The sequence below is a fragment of the Anser brachyrhynchus genome, assembly GCF_964034855.1.
Source record: "Anser brachyrhynchus genome assembly, chromosome: 10".
Lineage (NCBI taxonomy): Eukaryota > Metazoa > Chordata > Aves > Anseriformes > Anatidae > Anser > Anser brachyrhynchus.
The window spans coordinates 12,860,705-12,875,996 of NC_137705.1; the positions used below are offsets into that span (position 1 = coordinate 12,860,705).

General features: G+C 35.1%; 1 protein-coding gene across 2 annotated transcripts in view; it reads left to right on the plus strand.

Annotated features, from left to right (window-relative positions):
- The window catches only part of DNAH12 (dynein axonemal heavy chain 12), a gene marked incomplete at its 3' end in the record, with an annotated part of 69,025 nt that overhangs the window by 6,851 nt on the left and 46,882 nt on the right, over positions 1 to 15,292 (plus strand). For both annotated transcript variants that reach the window (XM_080606145.1, XM_080606146.1), the window contains 16 exons: positions 283 to 441; positions 1,096 to 1,291; positions 1,924 to 2,112; positions 3,208 to 3,358; positions 3,459 to 3,550; positions 3,820 to 3,998; positions 4,877 to 5,012; positions 5,923 to 6,048; positions 8,843 to 8,977; positions 9,527 to 9,720; positions 10,501 to 10,741; positions 11,731 to 11,916; positions 12,274 to 12,474; positions 13,638 to 13,832; positions 14,040 to 14,161; positions 14,326 to 14,608. In XM_080606145.1, the coding sequence (XP_080462271.1) occupies positions 283 to 441; positions 1,096 to 1,291; positions 1,924 to 2,112; positions 3,208 to 3,358; positions 3,459 to 3,550; positions 3,820 to 3,998; positions 4,877 to 5,012; positions 5,923 to 6,048; positions 8,843 to 8,977; positions 9,527 to 9,720; positions 10,501 to 10,741; positions 11,731 to 11,916; positions 12,274 to 12,474; positions 13,638 to 13,832; positions 14,040 to 14,161; positions 14,326 to 14,608 (2,785 nt within the window). The remainder of the gene's footprint in view (positions 1 to 282; positions 442 to 1,095; positions 1,292 to 1,923; positions 2,113 to 3,207; positions 3,359 to 3,458; positions 3,551 to 3,819; positions 3,999 to 4,876; positions 5,013 to 5,922; positions 6,049 to 8,842; positions 8,978 to 9,526; positions 9,721 to 10,500; positions 10,742 to 11,730; positions 11,917 to 12,273; positions 12,475 to 13,637; positions 13,833 to 14,039; positions 14,162 to 14,325; positions 14,609 to 15,292) is intronic.

A 15,292-nucleotide genomic window follows, 5' to 3' on the forward strand; every position in this document is an offset into this window, starting at 1 on the left:
GATGATAAATACTTCCTGTTAGCAGTTTATTGAAGTTTGAAGTTTACATTGATAGAGCTTCTGGAGGAGCAGGTGATTTGAAAATACTCTGGAGTATAAAATCATGGATGATTAGACAGATTATGGCTTCCACAGCATTATACTGAGGATGTATGTATGGCACTTAAGTAAATGTTTGTTTTCATGAATAAGGTTTTTGATACTTTTGTTTATCTGTAAGAATGTTTTACTCGAGTATTACTTGAACTCCACTTGTGTTTGTTTGTTTGTTTGTTTATTCAGGGGCCTAGATTTTTCTAGACCATGGCATAACAGTTTTATCCACGCAAAAAATCGGATCCTTTCTAACTTGCATATTCTTCACCCCACAATGAAAACTTTACTGGATTTTGGTTATTCAGCATTTTCTACCTTTCTTATAGCGGATTTTTCAAGTTTCAGGTAAAGTCTGTTTTGGTGAATTATTAACCGATAGATTTTTGAAGCTGGTAAACAAAAGAGTTTGTGCATTTCTATTACTTACTGTGTTTTGGGGCTTTTTTCTATAATAAATTTGTTCAATCTGTCATTTAAAGTTCTTTGAGCAGGTTACTTTGTGCTCATAGAATCATAGTGTTGTGTTGTCACAACTTTGTGTTGTCACACATTTAATTTAACTTTTCTTCTAAGCATAAATATTTTACTTGCCCTTAAATTTCTGGTAATATCAGCTGTTTCGGTTGATGTTTTGTCTGTAATTCTGTTAAGGTCCACTCATTATTTAGTTAATGTCAATGCCATGATCTCCATGAAACGCTGGTTTAAGTGGATCATATTTCTTATTCTTACTATTTTTCATCAGTTATTGAATTTTATTTTTAATCTTGGAACTTCATTGTCTTTACCTCGTTTTTTTTCTGGTAACTGTTCTTCATTTTCTAAGGTTTGAGGTATTGTTTTTTTTCTTTTAAGACTGCAGAAGTGGTACTTAGGTTCCCACTCTGCTTACTGCTAAGAAAGAATGTGTTTCTAATACAGTATAACATTAGTATCGCTTCACTCCTTTTTTTTTTTTACTATTTTCTGTATACAGTAGGCTGCAATTTTCTTTTGTAGATTGAAGGGGCCAATTGACTGTGAATCTTTAAAGACCGATGTCTCTTTATGCTGTTCAAAAGCAGAAGAGAAGATACTGAATACATGGTATCAAAGAGTTATCAGCCTCTTCGCTCAGAAGGAGGCATTGAATAGTATAAACTTAGATCAGGTTGACTCTTTCTACAACTGTGTGGCTACGCTCATGATTAATCAGGTAAATATGCTTCCTCCTTGTGATTAACTTCATGTGAAATGTAAGGGGGTTTTGAGTTTACCGAAAATTAACAGTCCTTTAACATCAAGTTAACTTGAAGCATCTGTTGTTTACATTGTTCTGTTTATGAATATAATAATCAGTGGGAATATCTAAGTTCAGCATTTCAAGAAGGCAGACATTTTTAGGATCAAACCTTTATTTACTCTGTAGAAAAATAAAGGAAAATATTCTAATCAAATTATTGTCATATTAAAAAAAACACAGCACATCAAAAACCAAACAGAAAAAACAAACACCAAAAAAACCACCACCGCATTTAGAGGAAAATGCATTCCATTTATTTCATTTATATTTAAGGCACATATTACTAATAGACTTACTTTTGTAGCAAGAATAGATGCATGGACTTTACTGAAGTGTTTGTGTACATGTTTATTAGTTTGCGCTCTTAAAGGGTTGAGACTAATACCCACTGAAGTCATCAGAAAGATTCATACTACTTCAGCTATCTATGAATCAGGCCAAAAGTACTACAACGAATGGAAAACCTGATTTACTGAATGAAGGGAAGGTGGGATGGGGCTCCCTGTTCTTTCAACTAGTAATAGGAGATATGTTTTATGATCTAGCTGAAAGAATTCTTGAGAAGAAATGTTGAAGCATTTGTGAAACTTTTTGATCCTGAAGACAGAAGTCGTCTACCTTTATTTAAGATGGAACTGATTCTTGATGAAAAAAAAATGGAATTTTATCCAAGCTTCCAAGACCTGGAAGAAGCAATTCTGTTTATAGTGAATCGTATAGGACAGACTCTCCAGGTATGCTTTTATCTTTATTTAAATATGTAAGTGCTAAGCAGCTCAGCATGTGTAGATATTAGTAATTTAGGATGCCGACTATGATGGTAATGAGAAGCAGAATGCATCTCCTGATAATTATTTTCCCTGAGGATTCTGCAGGTCTTATAATGAATCGTGATGCTCAGCAGAACTCTAGGCTCTGAAACTCATTTTGCTGTTCCTTGTTCATGAAAAATTGGCACATTTGCTACTGGTTGTTTTAGTCTGCTGTTTTAAACTGCAAAACTGTGTATATGTCCACAAATGAATAGTCGGTCTGTTCATTGAATAGAAATCAGTCTGAAAACTTAACCAGGAAGGAAAGCTAGCTAGAAGATAACCTTTTATATATTTTTTTTTTCTTTTGTATGTTTAGAAAACCTGGAGGTGCTTTAAATACAAATAGACACACTTAACAATTTATTTATGTATTTTTTAAGGCATGTCTTTTTAACACTGAAAATCAAGTAGTTTTGCAGTGTATACTGTGAACTAATATTTTGCATAGAAATATCTCTAACACCTTATTTATGTGTGATGATTTACCATAAACTTGCATTAATAATTAAGATCCACAAAGAAAAACAAAGAAAATCAGAGTTGATATGCCTTGCTTAAAAAAAAAAAAAAAGGCACCAAACAACTAGTATATACAATACCTAAGGATTTATATTATAGGAACCAATCTGTGACGCAGGGAAGGCAAGCCTTTTCTAGTGGCTTTTAAGTGTATCCCTGCAAACTGAGTATTGGCCTTTAATCATATGTGATAGCACTTTCAGAAAAGTGTTTTGGATTTAGTTGTGTTATTTTGCATGTAGGACAGAATTCCAATTTATGTAAGATTGGATAATGTAGTTAATTTTTGTCCGTCTTACATGTTTCTTGTTAAGCTTCTTGAATCTGGAGGAATTGTTCTAGGTCTGTGTCACGTGCCTGGCCTTAATTGTGATTAGGGTCTCATACTTTTCTGATATAGTGTCTTCTGGAGATTGCAATTTACTTTTAAAATAAATGTATCCCTGTATTGCTTTTATATTTAAATTAAATAATCAGAAGTTGCACTTCTATTAGAACGTCCAAACAGTACATTCTTGGCTAGCGGGAGACACTACTTGTCTGGACACTGAGCTTCCTACTCACGTCATATCATGGGCCACATCTACACTGAAAAGCTCTATCAAAGGCAACTTAGAAGGTCCAAAGGAATATTTTGAAAACTATGGTGAGTGATAAAAGAGTATGTTTAAATAATGGCTGTGTTACTTTGAAATAAGTAACTTACTGTACAGTGTGTTATAAAATGTGTATTTCTCAAATTGCAGTTGAAAAGTATGGCTGGCTTGTGGATGGAACTGCACAGGCACGTGTAGAAAGATTTGAAGCAGAACAACACAGTTTTGGTGAATACACTGCTGTAAGTTTTTATTTCTACGTTTTGTAAGTAATATTTACAGTATGTATAGCAGTAATAAAAAGGGATCAGAGAATAACAGGTATTCAGCCTTTAGCTAAAAGTTATGTTGACTGCCTCCAAATGTACAAAATAAGCTTTTTCTTTCCGTAGAAGTTTATGTGGTAAATAGAAAAAACTAGTATTTATTTTCTCGGATGTGTAATACTTGTTCATTTAGCCAACTATTTAAATAACAGCCCTGCAATGTAAAATCTAATGTTCTTTTGAAGTTCATAGATGAATTCTTCACCCTCGAGAAGGAAATCTTGAGTTTACCAGAGATGGCTTATTTTCCAATGATCTGTTTGAATTGTGAGGATTTAAAGCAAGGTTTGGCTAGTAGTGCAAACACCTTTGCAAAAATGTTGATGGACAGAATAGTTGCAAATTACAGAGAGGAAAACGAAAAGTAAGTAGAATTTTCTGTTTGTGAACGTTATGTGTGCTAAATCCATAGTGGAAATATTTAGAAGAAATGCAAATATACCATACTCTTTTTTATGAAGGCTCTTGGCTAAGTAAAAATTTCATGGAAGTTGCTCCAGCTGATGCATTTTTTCCTCTGCTCTAGGCTTAAAAACTAGTGGAGGAAATTATTATTAAGCTTGGATAATGGGAGAGCTAAAAGATCAAAAGGCTTCATTACTACTACGGCTTTTTAAGTGTGAAATACAGTAGTACAGCACTGTCAAAGACCGGATGGATTCTTGTATTACATGATAGATACCTCTAGGCTTTCATAGATAATGCCAGATAGTAATACTAATGGATTCTAATGGTTAACTTGCAGGTATAGATTAGATCATTAGTGAAGTCATATTAAATTGTTCAGTTAAAATGGACAAATTATGGTCCTGTTTTACAGTGATTCCATATTAGCAGAATGAAAGAATATGTAATAGGGATGTGTTTGAGTGTGTGCTAATGATACTGTGCTTAAGTTACTTAAGTATTTTATGTACTTATTAAAAATAATTGAAGCATTTGTTGCAAAAGAATACCGCCAAATTCAAACAAACCTATTATTGTAAGATAATAAATAGTATTTTGCTAGGCTTACTTGTTCATATTCTCTATTTAATTTCGTATATTTAATTTCATAAAGTAATGGAGCTGTACAGGGGTAATACTTAAAAGACAGTGATTTGAACTTTAGTTCTATTCAAGCTGAACTAAAATCTTAAAAAGTTTTTTAAAATCTTTAAATCTTTAAAATCTTTAAAAATCTTTAAAAAGCCAAACTAAAATATTAAAAAATTGATATTTTATGTAAAAATTAATTTATAGGATATGTAGAGAATTTGAAACAATTAAAGAACGTGCATTAAAAGTTCCTGAGACCACAGAGGAAATGATGGAAACAATAGCTTACATAAAGGAGGTCAAAACCAAAGGTGTTCAGGACCTTTTGCGAAGGATCAAGGTAAATGACTATTCTTTCATTCTTATTTTTTACCAAACGTGCTGGTGTATACAAATACAGAATTCATTCTGGAGTGCAGAGAATTTAGTCTAGTCTTATTGCGTGTATTAATAAACTGTACCCTCAGTGTTGCTTCATATTAAAGTGGAAAGTTCTGCTCATTCTTTGACATATGCCTTTCTTTGAGAAACAACCTAGGCTTGTGATTCCCCATTCCCATGTGTTCTGCACATCTGTGAGGAAATGCAGCTTTTGATAAAATAAAGCAGACTGAAAGGCATTCAGGTTATTGGTTGTGCCTAGAAACTTATTTCAGGGTTGCTTAAAAAATCTATTTCTGTAAAAGCAAAGATAATTTTAAAATTATTACTTTAAAAGTAAAGATAATTTTATGTATAATAAATCATGGCTTTGAACACACAAGAAGCAATTTGCTATTTGAGCAGAACATAGATGATGATATGTTAGCACTAGTACCACGTGTGTGCTTGGAGAACAAACCTGGAAAATTGTGTAAGGTGTGTGTCAGCCAAAAACATTATTGGATAAGAACCTCTGTGCTTTATTATACATTAGGATGATGTGCATCAGATTTTCTGGTTTGGTAATACGGCTTTAAGGATAACATATTTATGTTGCATAATGTTATAAAATGATATCTGAAGATTTCACACTTATATTAACTGGCCACAGAAGTCATATTTAGAGAAAGAAGTTCATGAAGGGGGCAGGGATTTGAGTAACTTTTTACATATTTTGAATGTTAATATTCAATTGCCTGACATAGCTCTAAATTCTGAGAAGTCCATGAAATGTAGATTCCTATTGCATCATTGTAGATCATTTTTTTCCTACCTTGTGTCTTAAATAGGCCTATGATACATAAAGTTTTGTGATATGTCTATTATAGGAGTGCTGTTGGCAAATGAATTACTTCTTAGATGTTTTTTTATTTGCTCCTGAAGACATTGCACTGAATGCAACAGTTCTTCTATGGCCAAAGAAGATTGACCCTATTTTTGATGAACATGATAATGTAAGGGTATTTTCTTTGTTTATGGTATATTTTGACTTGTTAGATTTTTCACTTTTCTTGAGCTATTTATTTTTTCAGCAGCTAGATATATCTGTACATATAACATGAACCTTACTCATTTTGAAGAGCTTAAATAATGCATTTCCAGGTTTTTATATCAAAAGAGGGCTTTTTGGAGTAATTTAAAAATGCAGAAAATTGTCATTGCAGCTTAAAACACTCAACAAGTCCTAATATCTTAATTTGTTTGTGCTCAATACTACGTAATTCATAGGAATGTAAAAAATTACTACAATGCAATTGACTGTTACTGAAAATATAACTGCCAGCCCTTAATAACATTTGTTAGTAATGAACGGTAGGAATTGTGTTACTTAGGTAGCTATCACTAATAGGAAATACACGACATCTACAGTTACAAAGAGAACATTAGATTATTAGATTTTTTTTTTCTTTTTTTTTTTTTTTCTTCCTCTGGTCTACATTTGTCTTGCTAGCATTCTTTCTCTCTGGCTAAGATATAGTAAGTCAAGCCTTTTGGTGTTCTTTTTTCTCTTTGTAGTAATTGTGTAGAATTTGTCCTTGGATTTATTAATGACTTTTAGAAATGGCATTTAACATTTTTTATAAAAATAGCAATACCTTTTAAATATCACAGTTGAGGATTTCTCTTCTGCTATGTTTGATTTCCATACTACAGAATATGTCCAAGGATATTGAATAAATCTCTAACTTAAAATATACCCAGACAGTGAGATTGTCTGATAACATGCAAACAAAATATTTTACATTAATGTAACACCCCCCCCCCAAATGAGTGGAATTAATTTTATACTTGTACACAGAGAATTCATGACGCTTGTTCAAATTATTTTAATGAAAATGTTGCTACAGAGTGTATCTGACTTATTAATGGGAGTCCCTCAGAAGTGTATCTCTCGGTAGCTGACTATCTGGCAACTTGCATTGTGCTAGAACTTAAGGAAAAGAATATTTTTACATCAGATCTTCACAAGTCTGCAAGTCTGAATTTTATACTGTTAGATATAAGTCCATTCCTCATAGAATCCCAGCATCATAGAACGGACCCTTAAAATTCATCTAGCCCAACCTCCGTGCTGAATGGGATCTTTCACTAGATCAGGTTGCTGAAAATCCTGTCCAAACCAACTGTGAACATTTCCAGTCACAGAATCACAGAATCGTCTAGGTTGGAAGAGACCTCCAAGATCACCGAGTCCAACCTCTGCCCTAACACTAACAAGTCCTACACTAAACCATATCACTAAGGGCTACATCTAAACGTCTTTTAAAGACCTCCAGGGATGGTGACTCAACCACCTCCCTGGGCAGCCCATTCCAGTGCCTCACAACCCTTCCCGTAAAGAAGTTCTTCCTAACATCCAACCTAAACCTCCCCTGGCGCAACTTTAGCCCATTCCCCCTCGTCCTGTCACCAGGCACGTGGGAGAACAGACCAACCCCCACCTCTTTACAGCCTCCTTTAAGGTACCTATAGAGAGCGATGAGGTCTCCCCTGAGCCTCCTCTTCTCCAGGCTAAACAACCCCAGCTCCCTCAGCCGCTCCTCGTAAGCCTTGTTCTCCAGACCCCTCACCAGCTTCGTCGCCCTTCTCTGGACTCTCTCAAGCACCTCCATGTCCTTCTTGTAGCGAGGGGCCCAAAACTGAACACAGTACTCGAGGTGCGGCCTCACCAGAGCCAAGTACAGGGGCACAATCACCTCCCTAGCCGTGCTGGCCACACTGCTTCTTATACAGGCCAGGATGCTGTTGGCCTTCTTGGCCACCTGAGCACACTGCTGGCTCATATTCAGCTGCCTATCAACCAGTACTCCCAGGTCCTTCTCTGCCAGGTAGCTCTCCAACCACTCATCTCCCAGCCTGTAGCGCTGCTTAGGGTTGTTACACCCCAGATGCAGGACCCGGCACTTGGCCTTGTTGAACTTCATGCAGCTGACCTCAGCCCATCGGTCCAGCCTATCCAGATCAAGTCATTGGGTACCCACAACTTTTCTGTGCAACCTGTTGCAGTGTCTCACCACCCTCATTGCGGAAAATTTTTTCCTTATATCCAATCTAAATCTACCCTCTTTCAGTTTAAAACTGCTGCCAATCATACTGTAATGCAGTTGAAAAGGACTGGTTCCTCTGGAGAAGTTCTGTTTGTCCTTCACAATTTTTGTGTGGCAGTAGTATTCTTGTCTTAGGAGATCTCCTTTGCAGAGATTGATTTCTTAGTTGATACCTTAAAAGTAACCCACTTTTGTGCAGATCCTGTGCTTTAGAGTTTTCCTGTGTTCTATAATTTCTGCCTTTTATAGCAGTAGATACATGTGGGATAGCATTGGCCTTCAACAACTGTAGATGTCTCCTTTTTTGGCAATAAAGCATTGAATCCTAAAGATAAGAATCTCTTTATTCTTTGCTGTAATACATCTGGTCTTTATGGTGTCAACATTTACCCTGTGCTGTAGCAATTGGAGCTTCCCTATCTTTTTCTGAAGGAGTCCTTCATGCAATTCTAACTGCTATGATTGTTGACGTACGGGTTCCACATTAACGTACAGAGGCTGCACACACTTAAATGGGACATACAGGAAGCAACTCATCAAGAAATGTGTTTATTTTAAGGGTAATAACTTATCTGTATCATTTATTTCCTGCCTGTGCTAAATATTTAATTTAGACAGCACTGTGTATGTTAATTATTGTGGGGATTTACAACCGCTTCTGCATTGCTTTTTACTATAAAAACAATTACCTGTTTTGTAGATGATTGAAGAGTCCAAAAGTAAAGGAGAACAAGAATTAATACAGAAGTCTGAGAAACTGATGGTGGAATTAGAAAAGCTGGCACATTCTGTAACAGAATTTGAAGAATACTCAGAACTGGACTGCATGCAACAGGTATGACCAGCATTTAGCGTGAAATGGATAGAAATGTTCTGTATGTTTAAAACACAGGGGTCCTGGAAGGAATTTAGAATTAAGTAATCAATTCTGTTAGCAAATGTGAACTACAAAGTGTATTACCCTCTTGCCACAATGTCAAAACTCATTAAAAGCTCTACCCCCACCTGTCTGTTTTCTTGGTCTATACTGGTAATAACATTTGACTCAAATGAAAGTTTACTATAAAATTGTGCTTAAATTAGCTGATAGGTTCCTTCCCCTTGGGAGGAAGCTGCAGGCTGCCATGAGGCCTCCCCTCAGCCTGCTCTGCTCTGGGCTGAACAAACCAAATATGCCAGGACCAGAATCCAGCATTTGTTCTTAAATTTCATATGTCTGGTGATTGCCCAGCACTCTATCAAGATCTCTCTGCAAGGCCTCTCTACCCCTGGGGGAATCAACAAACAAAAATACGAAGACTTACTATGTTTTGATGCTTTATTTTGATAGCTGTTCAGAGTATAGCTTAGTTATTTCTCAAGACATTCAATTATTTGATTTCAGTATGTAGCTGACCTGAGAGCATTACAGAAACGCATACAAGAGGCAGATGAAACAGTAGCTCATATTAATAAAGAAGAGACTCTGTTCAAGTGGAAATTGAGTGACTTCCCACTCCTCAGCAACTTAAAAGTTGATATTGAACCATATCAGAAACTCTTCCAACTTATACTGAAATGGCAGCAAACACAGAAGAGGTATTTCAATATTACATACTTGAGGGTAAATGAGGGAGAGTGGACAAAATACTCATGCTAATTTTGTTCATGTCAGCTATAGAACTTGCCATTTGTTTTCTTGTAAGCTTTTATCAGTTGCTAGAAATCCAAGTTTAATGGTACTATAGTTTATATATTAGGGTTGTTGTTTTTAATTCAGCTAGAAAACATCTTTTTTTTAAATGCAATACAAATAAGTATATTTCATATTGGATTCTAACTGTATTGGTCACACTGGTAAGTCTATAAATAAGACAAGTTCTGTGAAAGAAATGTATTGGGACAAAAAAAAATGGTTAGGTATGAGCCATTTTGTATGCCAGAAGAGGAAGAAGTTTAATTAGGAAGGTCACAGTCTGCATGTAATGAAAACCATACTTTATCTAATGTCCGTCCAAAGTGCCATGTAGATGTGCTCAAATGATTATGTTGCTTTCCAGTGGTTAGATATTACCACAAAAATTGTAATATGACTCTAAATAAAGTGAGATATCTTACCAGTTCTTGCATTCTTTCAATAAGACTATAAAGTATTAATCTTTTTTAAGAGCAGGACAGAAATACACAGAAGAGCATGATCAAGCCACCCTTAGTAGTGCGTTAGAATTTTGTGTAAAATGATGGTAACTGGAAACAAGAGCTTTACTCTCATGTAAATAACTATTAAATTAATCTGACTCATTTGTGTTGCAAAACAAAGTGTTAAATGTTTGTGGAGTACGTTTGCTATTCTGTTTTTTAACTTTGTTTTTTCCTCAGATGGATGGATGGTGCCTTTTTGGAACTAAATGGGGAAAGCATGGAGGCTGAGGTTGATGATTTTTCTCGAGAGATATACAAAATGTCAAAACTCTTCCAACAAAAACAGAAGAAAATTCAGCAGGAGTTGAAAAAGACATCACAACACAGAACTGTAGAAGAGAAGAAAGGAGAAGAAATAAAGGCAAATCCAACTCTTACAATGTGTTCTTCAGTTCTTGAGCAGATTAAAGACTTTAAGGTAAAAATAAAATGGCGAGGGTTATTAATATTTAATGCTAAGGGACAAATCCTAAATTAATTACTCAGTATGGGTAAATGCTGCAGTGTCAGAGTTTTCCTCTTTAAGTTAGGATATTGAAGTTTCATACAAGTAAAACTCATTTAGAACTACTAACTTTCCTAGTAAGTTGGATGGTGCACCAGGGCCAAATTTCTTCTGATCTCACACAAATGTTCAGAGACGCAGGAGGGCAAAACCTTTCCTCTTCCATTCTGTCCAGCAGGGCCTCAAAAGGAAGGCCAGATAGCAGAAAGCTACTGCTTGTTTGAGTAATAGTTATGGCTATGCAATTTTTTTTAAGAATGTCTGTTAAACTTGCATTGATTAGACCCTAGATGAACTAGTGTACAAGGATTTACTCTTTTGCTACTCTGTGTTTGTGGACATCTAAATCTAGTCACGGGAAACTAAAGAAAAATGCTTGAACCTAAGCACCCTGAAGTATCCTCTGTAAGTTATTTCTTCTTCCTATTGTGATAGAGAGAGCCAGAGCTCCGAATCACCATGCCTATATTGTACTGTCACATTTATTTTAATAGGATTGTAGAATTTTTAGCAGTTTTAGGGATGTGGACAGTTAAAGAGTGAATGCATACAGGGGAAAAGTGTTTTGGGGATTCAGGGAAACATTTAAGAATGTAGTTAAGAATTTTGACCTGGGACCATGTATTATATTAAGTAGAAGTCTGATTTAACATAACATAGTTGAAATTTTGTTCCTTTTCACTTTCTTGCCAAGACCTTTGCTTCATAGTATTATATTTCTTCTCCAATAATTTAATGCAATTATTTAGGAATGGAATGGATATGTCTGCACTTTTCAGAAAAGACTTTTCATGTCATCAGCTACTGCAACAGAATTTTAAATGCAAAACAAGGATGAGAAAAAAGTTGAGAAATAATGCACATTGCAATTTTTATGTTATAAATGTTTTTTCCTCAATTAGGAGAATATTCCCACTGTGAATGTCTTTTGTAACCCTGGCATGCGAACTCGGCATTGGCAGCAGATGTCAAATATAGTAGGATATGATTTAACACCAGACTCTGGAACTACCCTGAGAAAAGTTTTAAAGCAGAATCTAGCCCCTTATTTGGAAGAATTTGAAGCTATAAGTGTGGGTGCGAGTAAGGTAAGCATGGAGATTTGATAGTGACAAATATAATGTCAGGTCACTTTGTGCTGGCTTTTATGACCTGCCAGACTTTTTGCCTTTGCCCTTATATTAAAGAGATTTGGTGAGACTTTGGCCCATTAAAAGATATCTGTGAGTGTGTAAACATTTGTCTTTCACGTTACGTTCTTTGTATTTCCTGAGGGTACTGCTTTCTATGCACTAGAAAGTGAATTACTAAGAAAAACATTAAAAATAACTTATGCTGTTAGATCAAAATAGTTTATTCAGCTCAGTAGGATTATGTACTGAATTAATCAACCTGAGAAAAATAATAAAGTAAGTAGAATAAATTATTTTCTTTTCATATGGTAGGAATTTTCCTTAGAAAAAGCAATGCATGCCATGATGGAAACCTGGGATTCGATTTCCTTCAATATGACTGTGTATCGTGAAACTGGTGTTCACATTCTGTCTGCAGTGGATGAGATTCAAGCCATTCTCGATGATCAGATTGTGAAAACTCAGACAATGAGGGGATCGCCTTTCATTAAACCATTTGACAAAGAAATCAGAGTATGATGAGAAAAACATACTTTTTTTTCCATTTTGATTTGCCTAATAACTGTAATGCAAGAGTAAGCCAACAGTGTTACAATATTATTATTTGATGTTAGTGAAATGCATTATTGTTTCTTCAGCAAGATTCTTTGGAGTTCATTTAAGTCCTTCCTACATTATTTCTCAGTGTTGCAGTTCCCTCTACATCTCAAGTTTTGGTTCCTCTCTCGTTTGCCATTCAGATACAAGTGCAACCAAAAAAACTTTGGTTCACATACTTTGAAAACTGCTGTTTCATTTATGGTCTTTAACTTTGCTTCTTAATATCTTCAAAGTAAGATTTCATTATTGTTCAAATAATCGACATTTAGTGATGTAGTCCTTGAGTTTTGGAATCAAATTTTGAACTATAGTGTTTACTTTTGGGCAGGGAAACTTTTGGAGGGCTGGGAAAATTTTTCTTTTTTTTTTTTTTTTTTACATCAGGCCTCAGAACAATGATGGGATCAATTTACAGCTGCTTGTCTATTTGCAGAGATAGAGTAGTCTTTGTGGTGCTAATGCTATGTCTGCTGTCAGGAGAGAAGGTGGTCAATTTGCTATGCAGTTACCCTCTCTAATTCCTTCTATTTGTTTAGAAACAGGTGATTCAGGCAGGGCCAGTTAACATGTAATAATCCTGTAAAGGGTACTTATCCTTTACAGACAGCCTCTTCCAGAGTCATCAGCTATTGTCTACTTTTGAGACAGGATACTGGTCTGGCTGGATCGGTCCTCTGATCTAGTGATCTTTCTGGTATGCTTGTCCCTACTATAATTCAGCTGCAAACCAAGAGCTCCTTGCTGTGGGAGATGGAATATAATTTGTCACTGGTAACCTCCAGGGTGTTACTGAACCAGTAAGTTATTAAAAGATCGTAACACTGAAGTGATAACTGCATTTTGGGAAATTCATTTCCAGATATATTAAATTTCTGAACTCCTTTGGCCATCTATATAAGTGAAAGAACCTAAATACTCCTAAATATTTTTCCATTATTTTGCAGACTGCTAGACAGTTTTGTTTAATTTTCTTCTTGGGAACTAGAGCATCACAGTGTCCTCTTTTCCTCTAATTATTCTCTTTAATACTATTTGCGTGGAAATATCCATGTAACATTCTTTAAATATTTATTAAGGAATGGGAAAATCGCCTAATTCAAATTCAGGAGATAATTGATGAATGGCTGAAAGTGCAAGCACAATGGCTTTATTTGGAACCCATTTTTTCTTCTGAGGATATCATGCAACAGATGCCAGAAGAGGGGCATCTCTTTCAGACTGTTGATAAAAACTGGAAGGATATTATGAAATATTGTGCCAAAGACCCAAAGGTAAGGAAGAAAGACTGTATTAAAAAGAAACAGTAGTTTCTCTGTTTCTTTTTGGCATTGTTTTTGTTTATAGAATATACAATGATCAGCTACGTTAGCTGCCTAGGCTTTCTAGGAATAAAACAATGTTGTACCTTAGTTGAGCAACTTTTGCTGTGCAAAGTATCTTATTTATAACTTACAGTTTGCATGTGTTTGTTATTACAGGTTCTTGTTGCTACTTCCTTGCTAGGGTTGTTGGGGAAGCTTCAGAACTGTAATGAGCTTCTTGACAAAATCATGAAAGGGCTTAATGCTTATCTTGAGAAAAAGCGTCTCTTCTTTCCCCGGTACGATGTGCTTAGGCTATTTCAAAAACAAAAGTTTTGAACATTTATATTGTTGTTCAGTAAGGTCGGCCTTTAAAGTAGCTTGATAATTCAGTTAGCTTCCTTTCTTTTTTTTTACGTTTTTTTTTTTACTCTTTTTTTTTTTGTTCTCAATCTTTTTCTAGCTTCTTTTTCTTGTCTAATGATGAAATGCTGGAGATCCTATCAGAGACTAAAGATCCTCTCCGAGTTCAGCCTCACTTGAAGAAGTGTTTTGAAGGCATTGCTAAGCTACATTTCCTTCCCAATCTGGATATTAAAGCAATGTATAGTTCTGAAGGAGAATGTGTTGAACTGATTTCAAAGATTTCTACTACTGAAGCTCGAGGTGCAGTGGAGAAGTGGTTAATTCAAGTAGAAGATATTATGCTGAAGAGTGTACATGATGTTATTGCTAAGTCAAGAATGGTATGGATTTTGTAGTATGTTTTTTGTAATAATTTAATAACAATGGCACAAAGAGAAATAGACCTTTATTTTAAGGATGTCTCTTGGCTTCCTAAAATTCTTACTGATCACAAGTGTTCATATAGATGAAGTTATGGCACCAGGAACAAGTTAACATGACTTGCATTTATAGTGAGTTAAGTAAGAGTTTACTTTGAATAAGAATTAAGTTGTTTTCCTGTAACCGTGGATTTAATCTTTTTTTTTTTTTTAAAGATTCACAGCAATACGGTGTTTCTTGGATATATAATTTGAAGTTAATGAATTATTTAGCATTTTTTATTTAACTAGAAGTTAGAAATAAATAAAACATTTACCATGTGCTTGCTCCCTCCTAAAAGAAAATCATTTACCAGAGTATTTATATAATATGGAAAGAGAAGTACATGAATCTTAAAAATTATTTGATAACAAATTGCAAATCTAAAGGGAAGAAGGCATTTAAAAGATAACTTGGACTTGGAAAAAAAGAATAGATTGTTTTCAGCAAAGAATGTTAATAGGATCACAATATATGCTTCTGTATTATATCACGAAAACATAGAATGATTTGATTTGGATGAGACCTTAAAGATCATCTAGTCACAAGCCCCCTGCTGTCAGCAGGGACACCTCCCACCAAACCAGGTTGCCCAAAGTCCCATC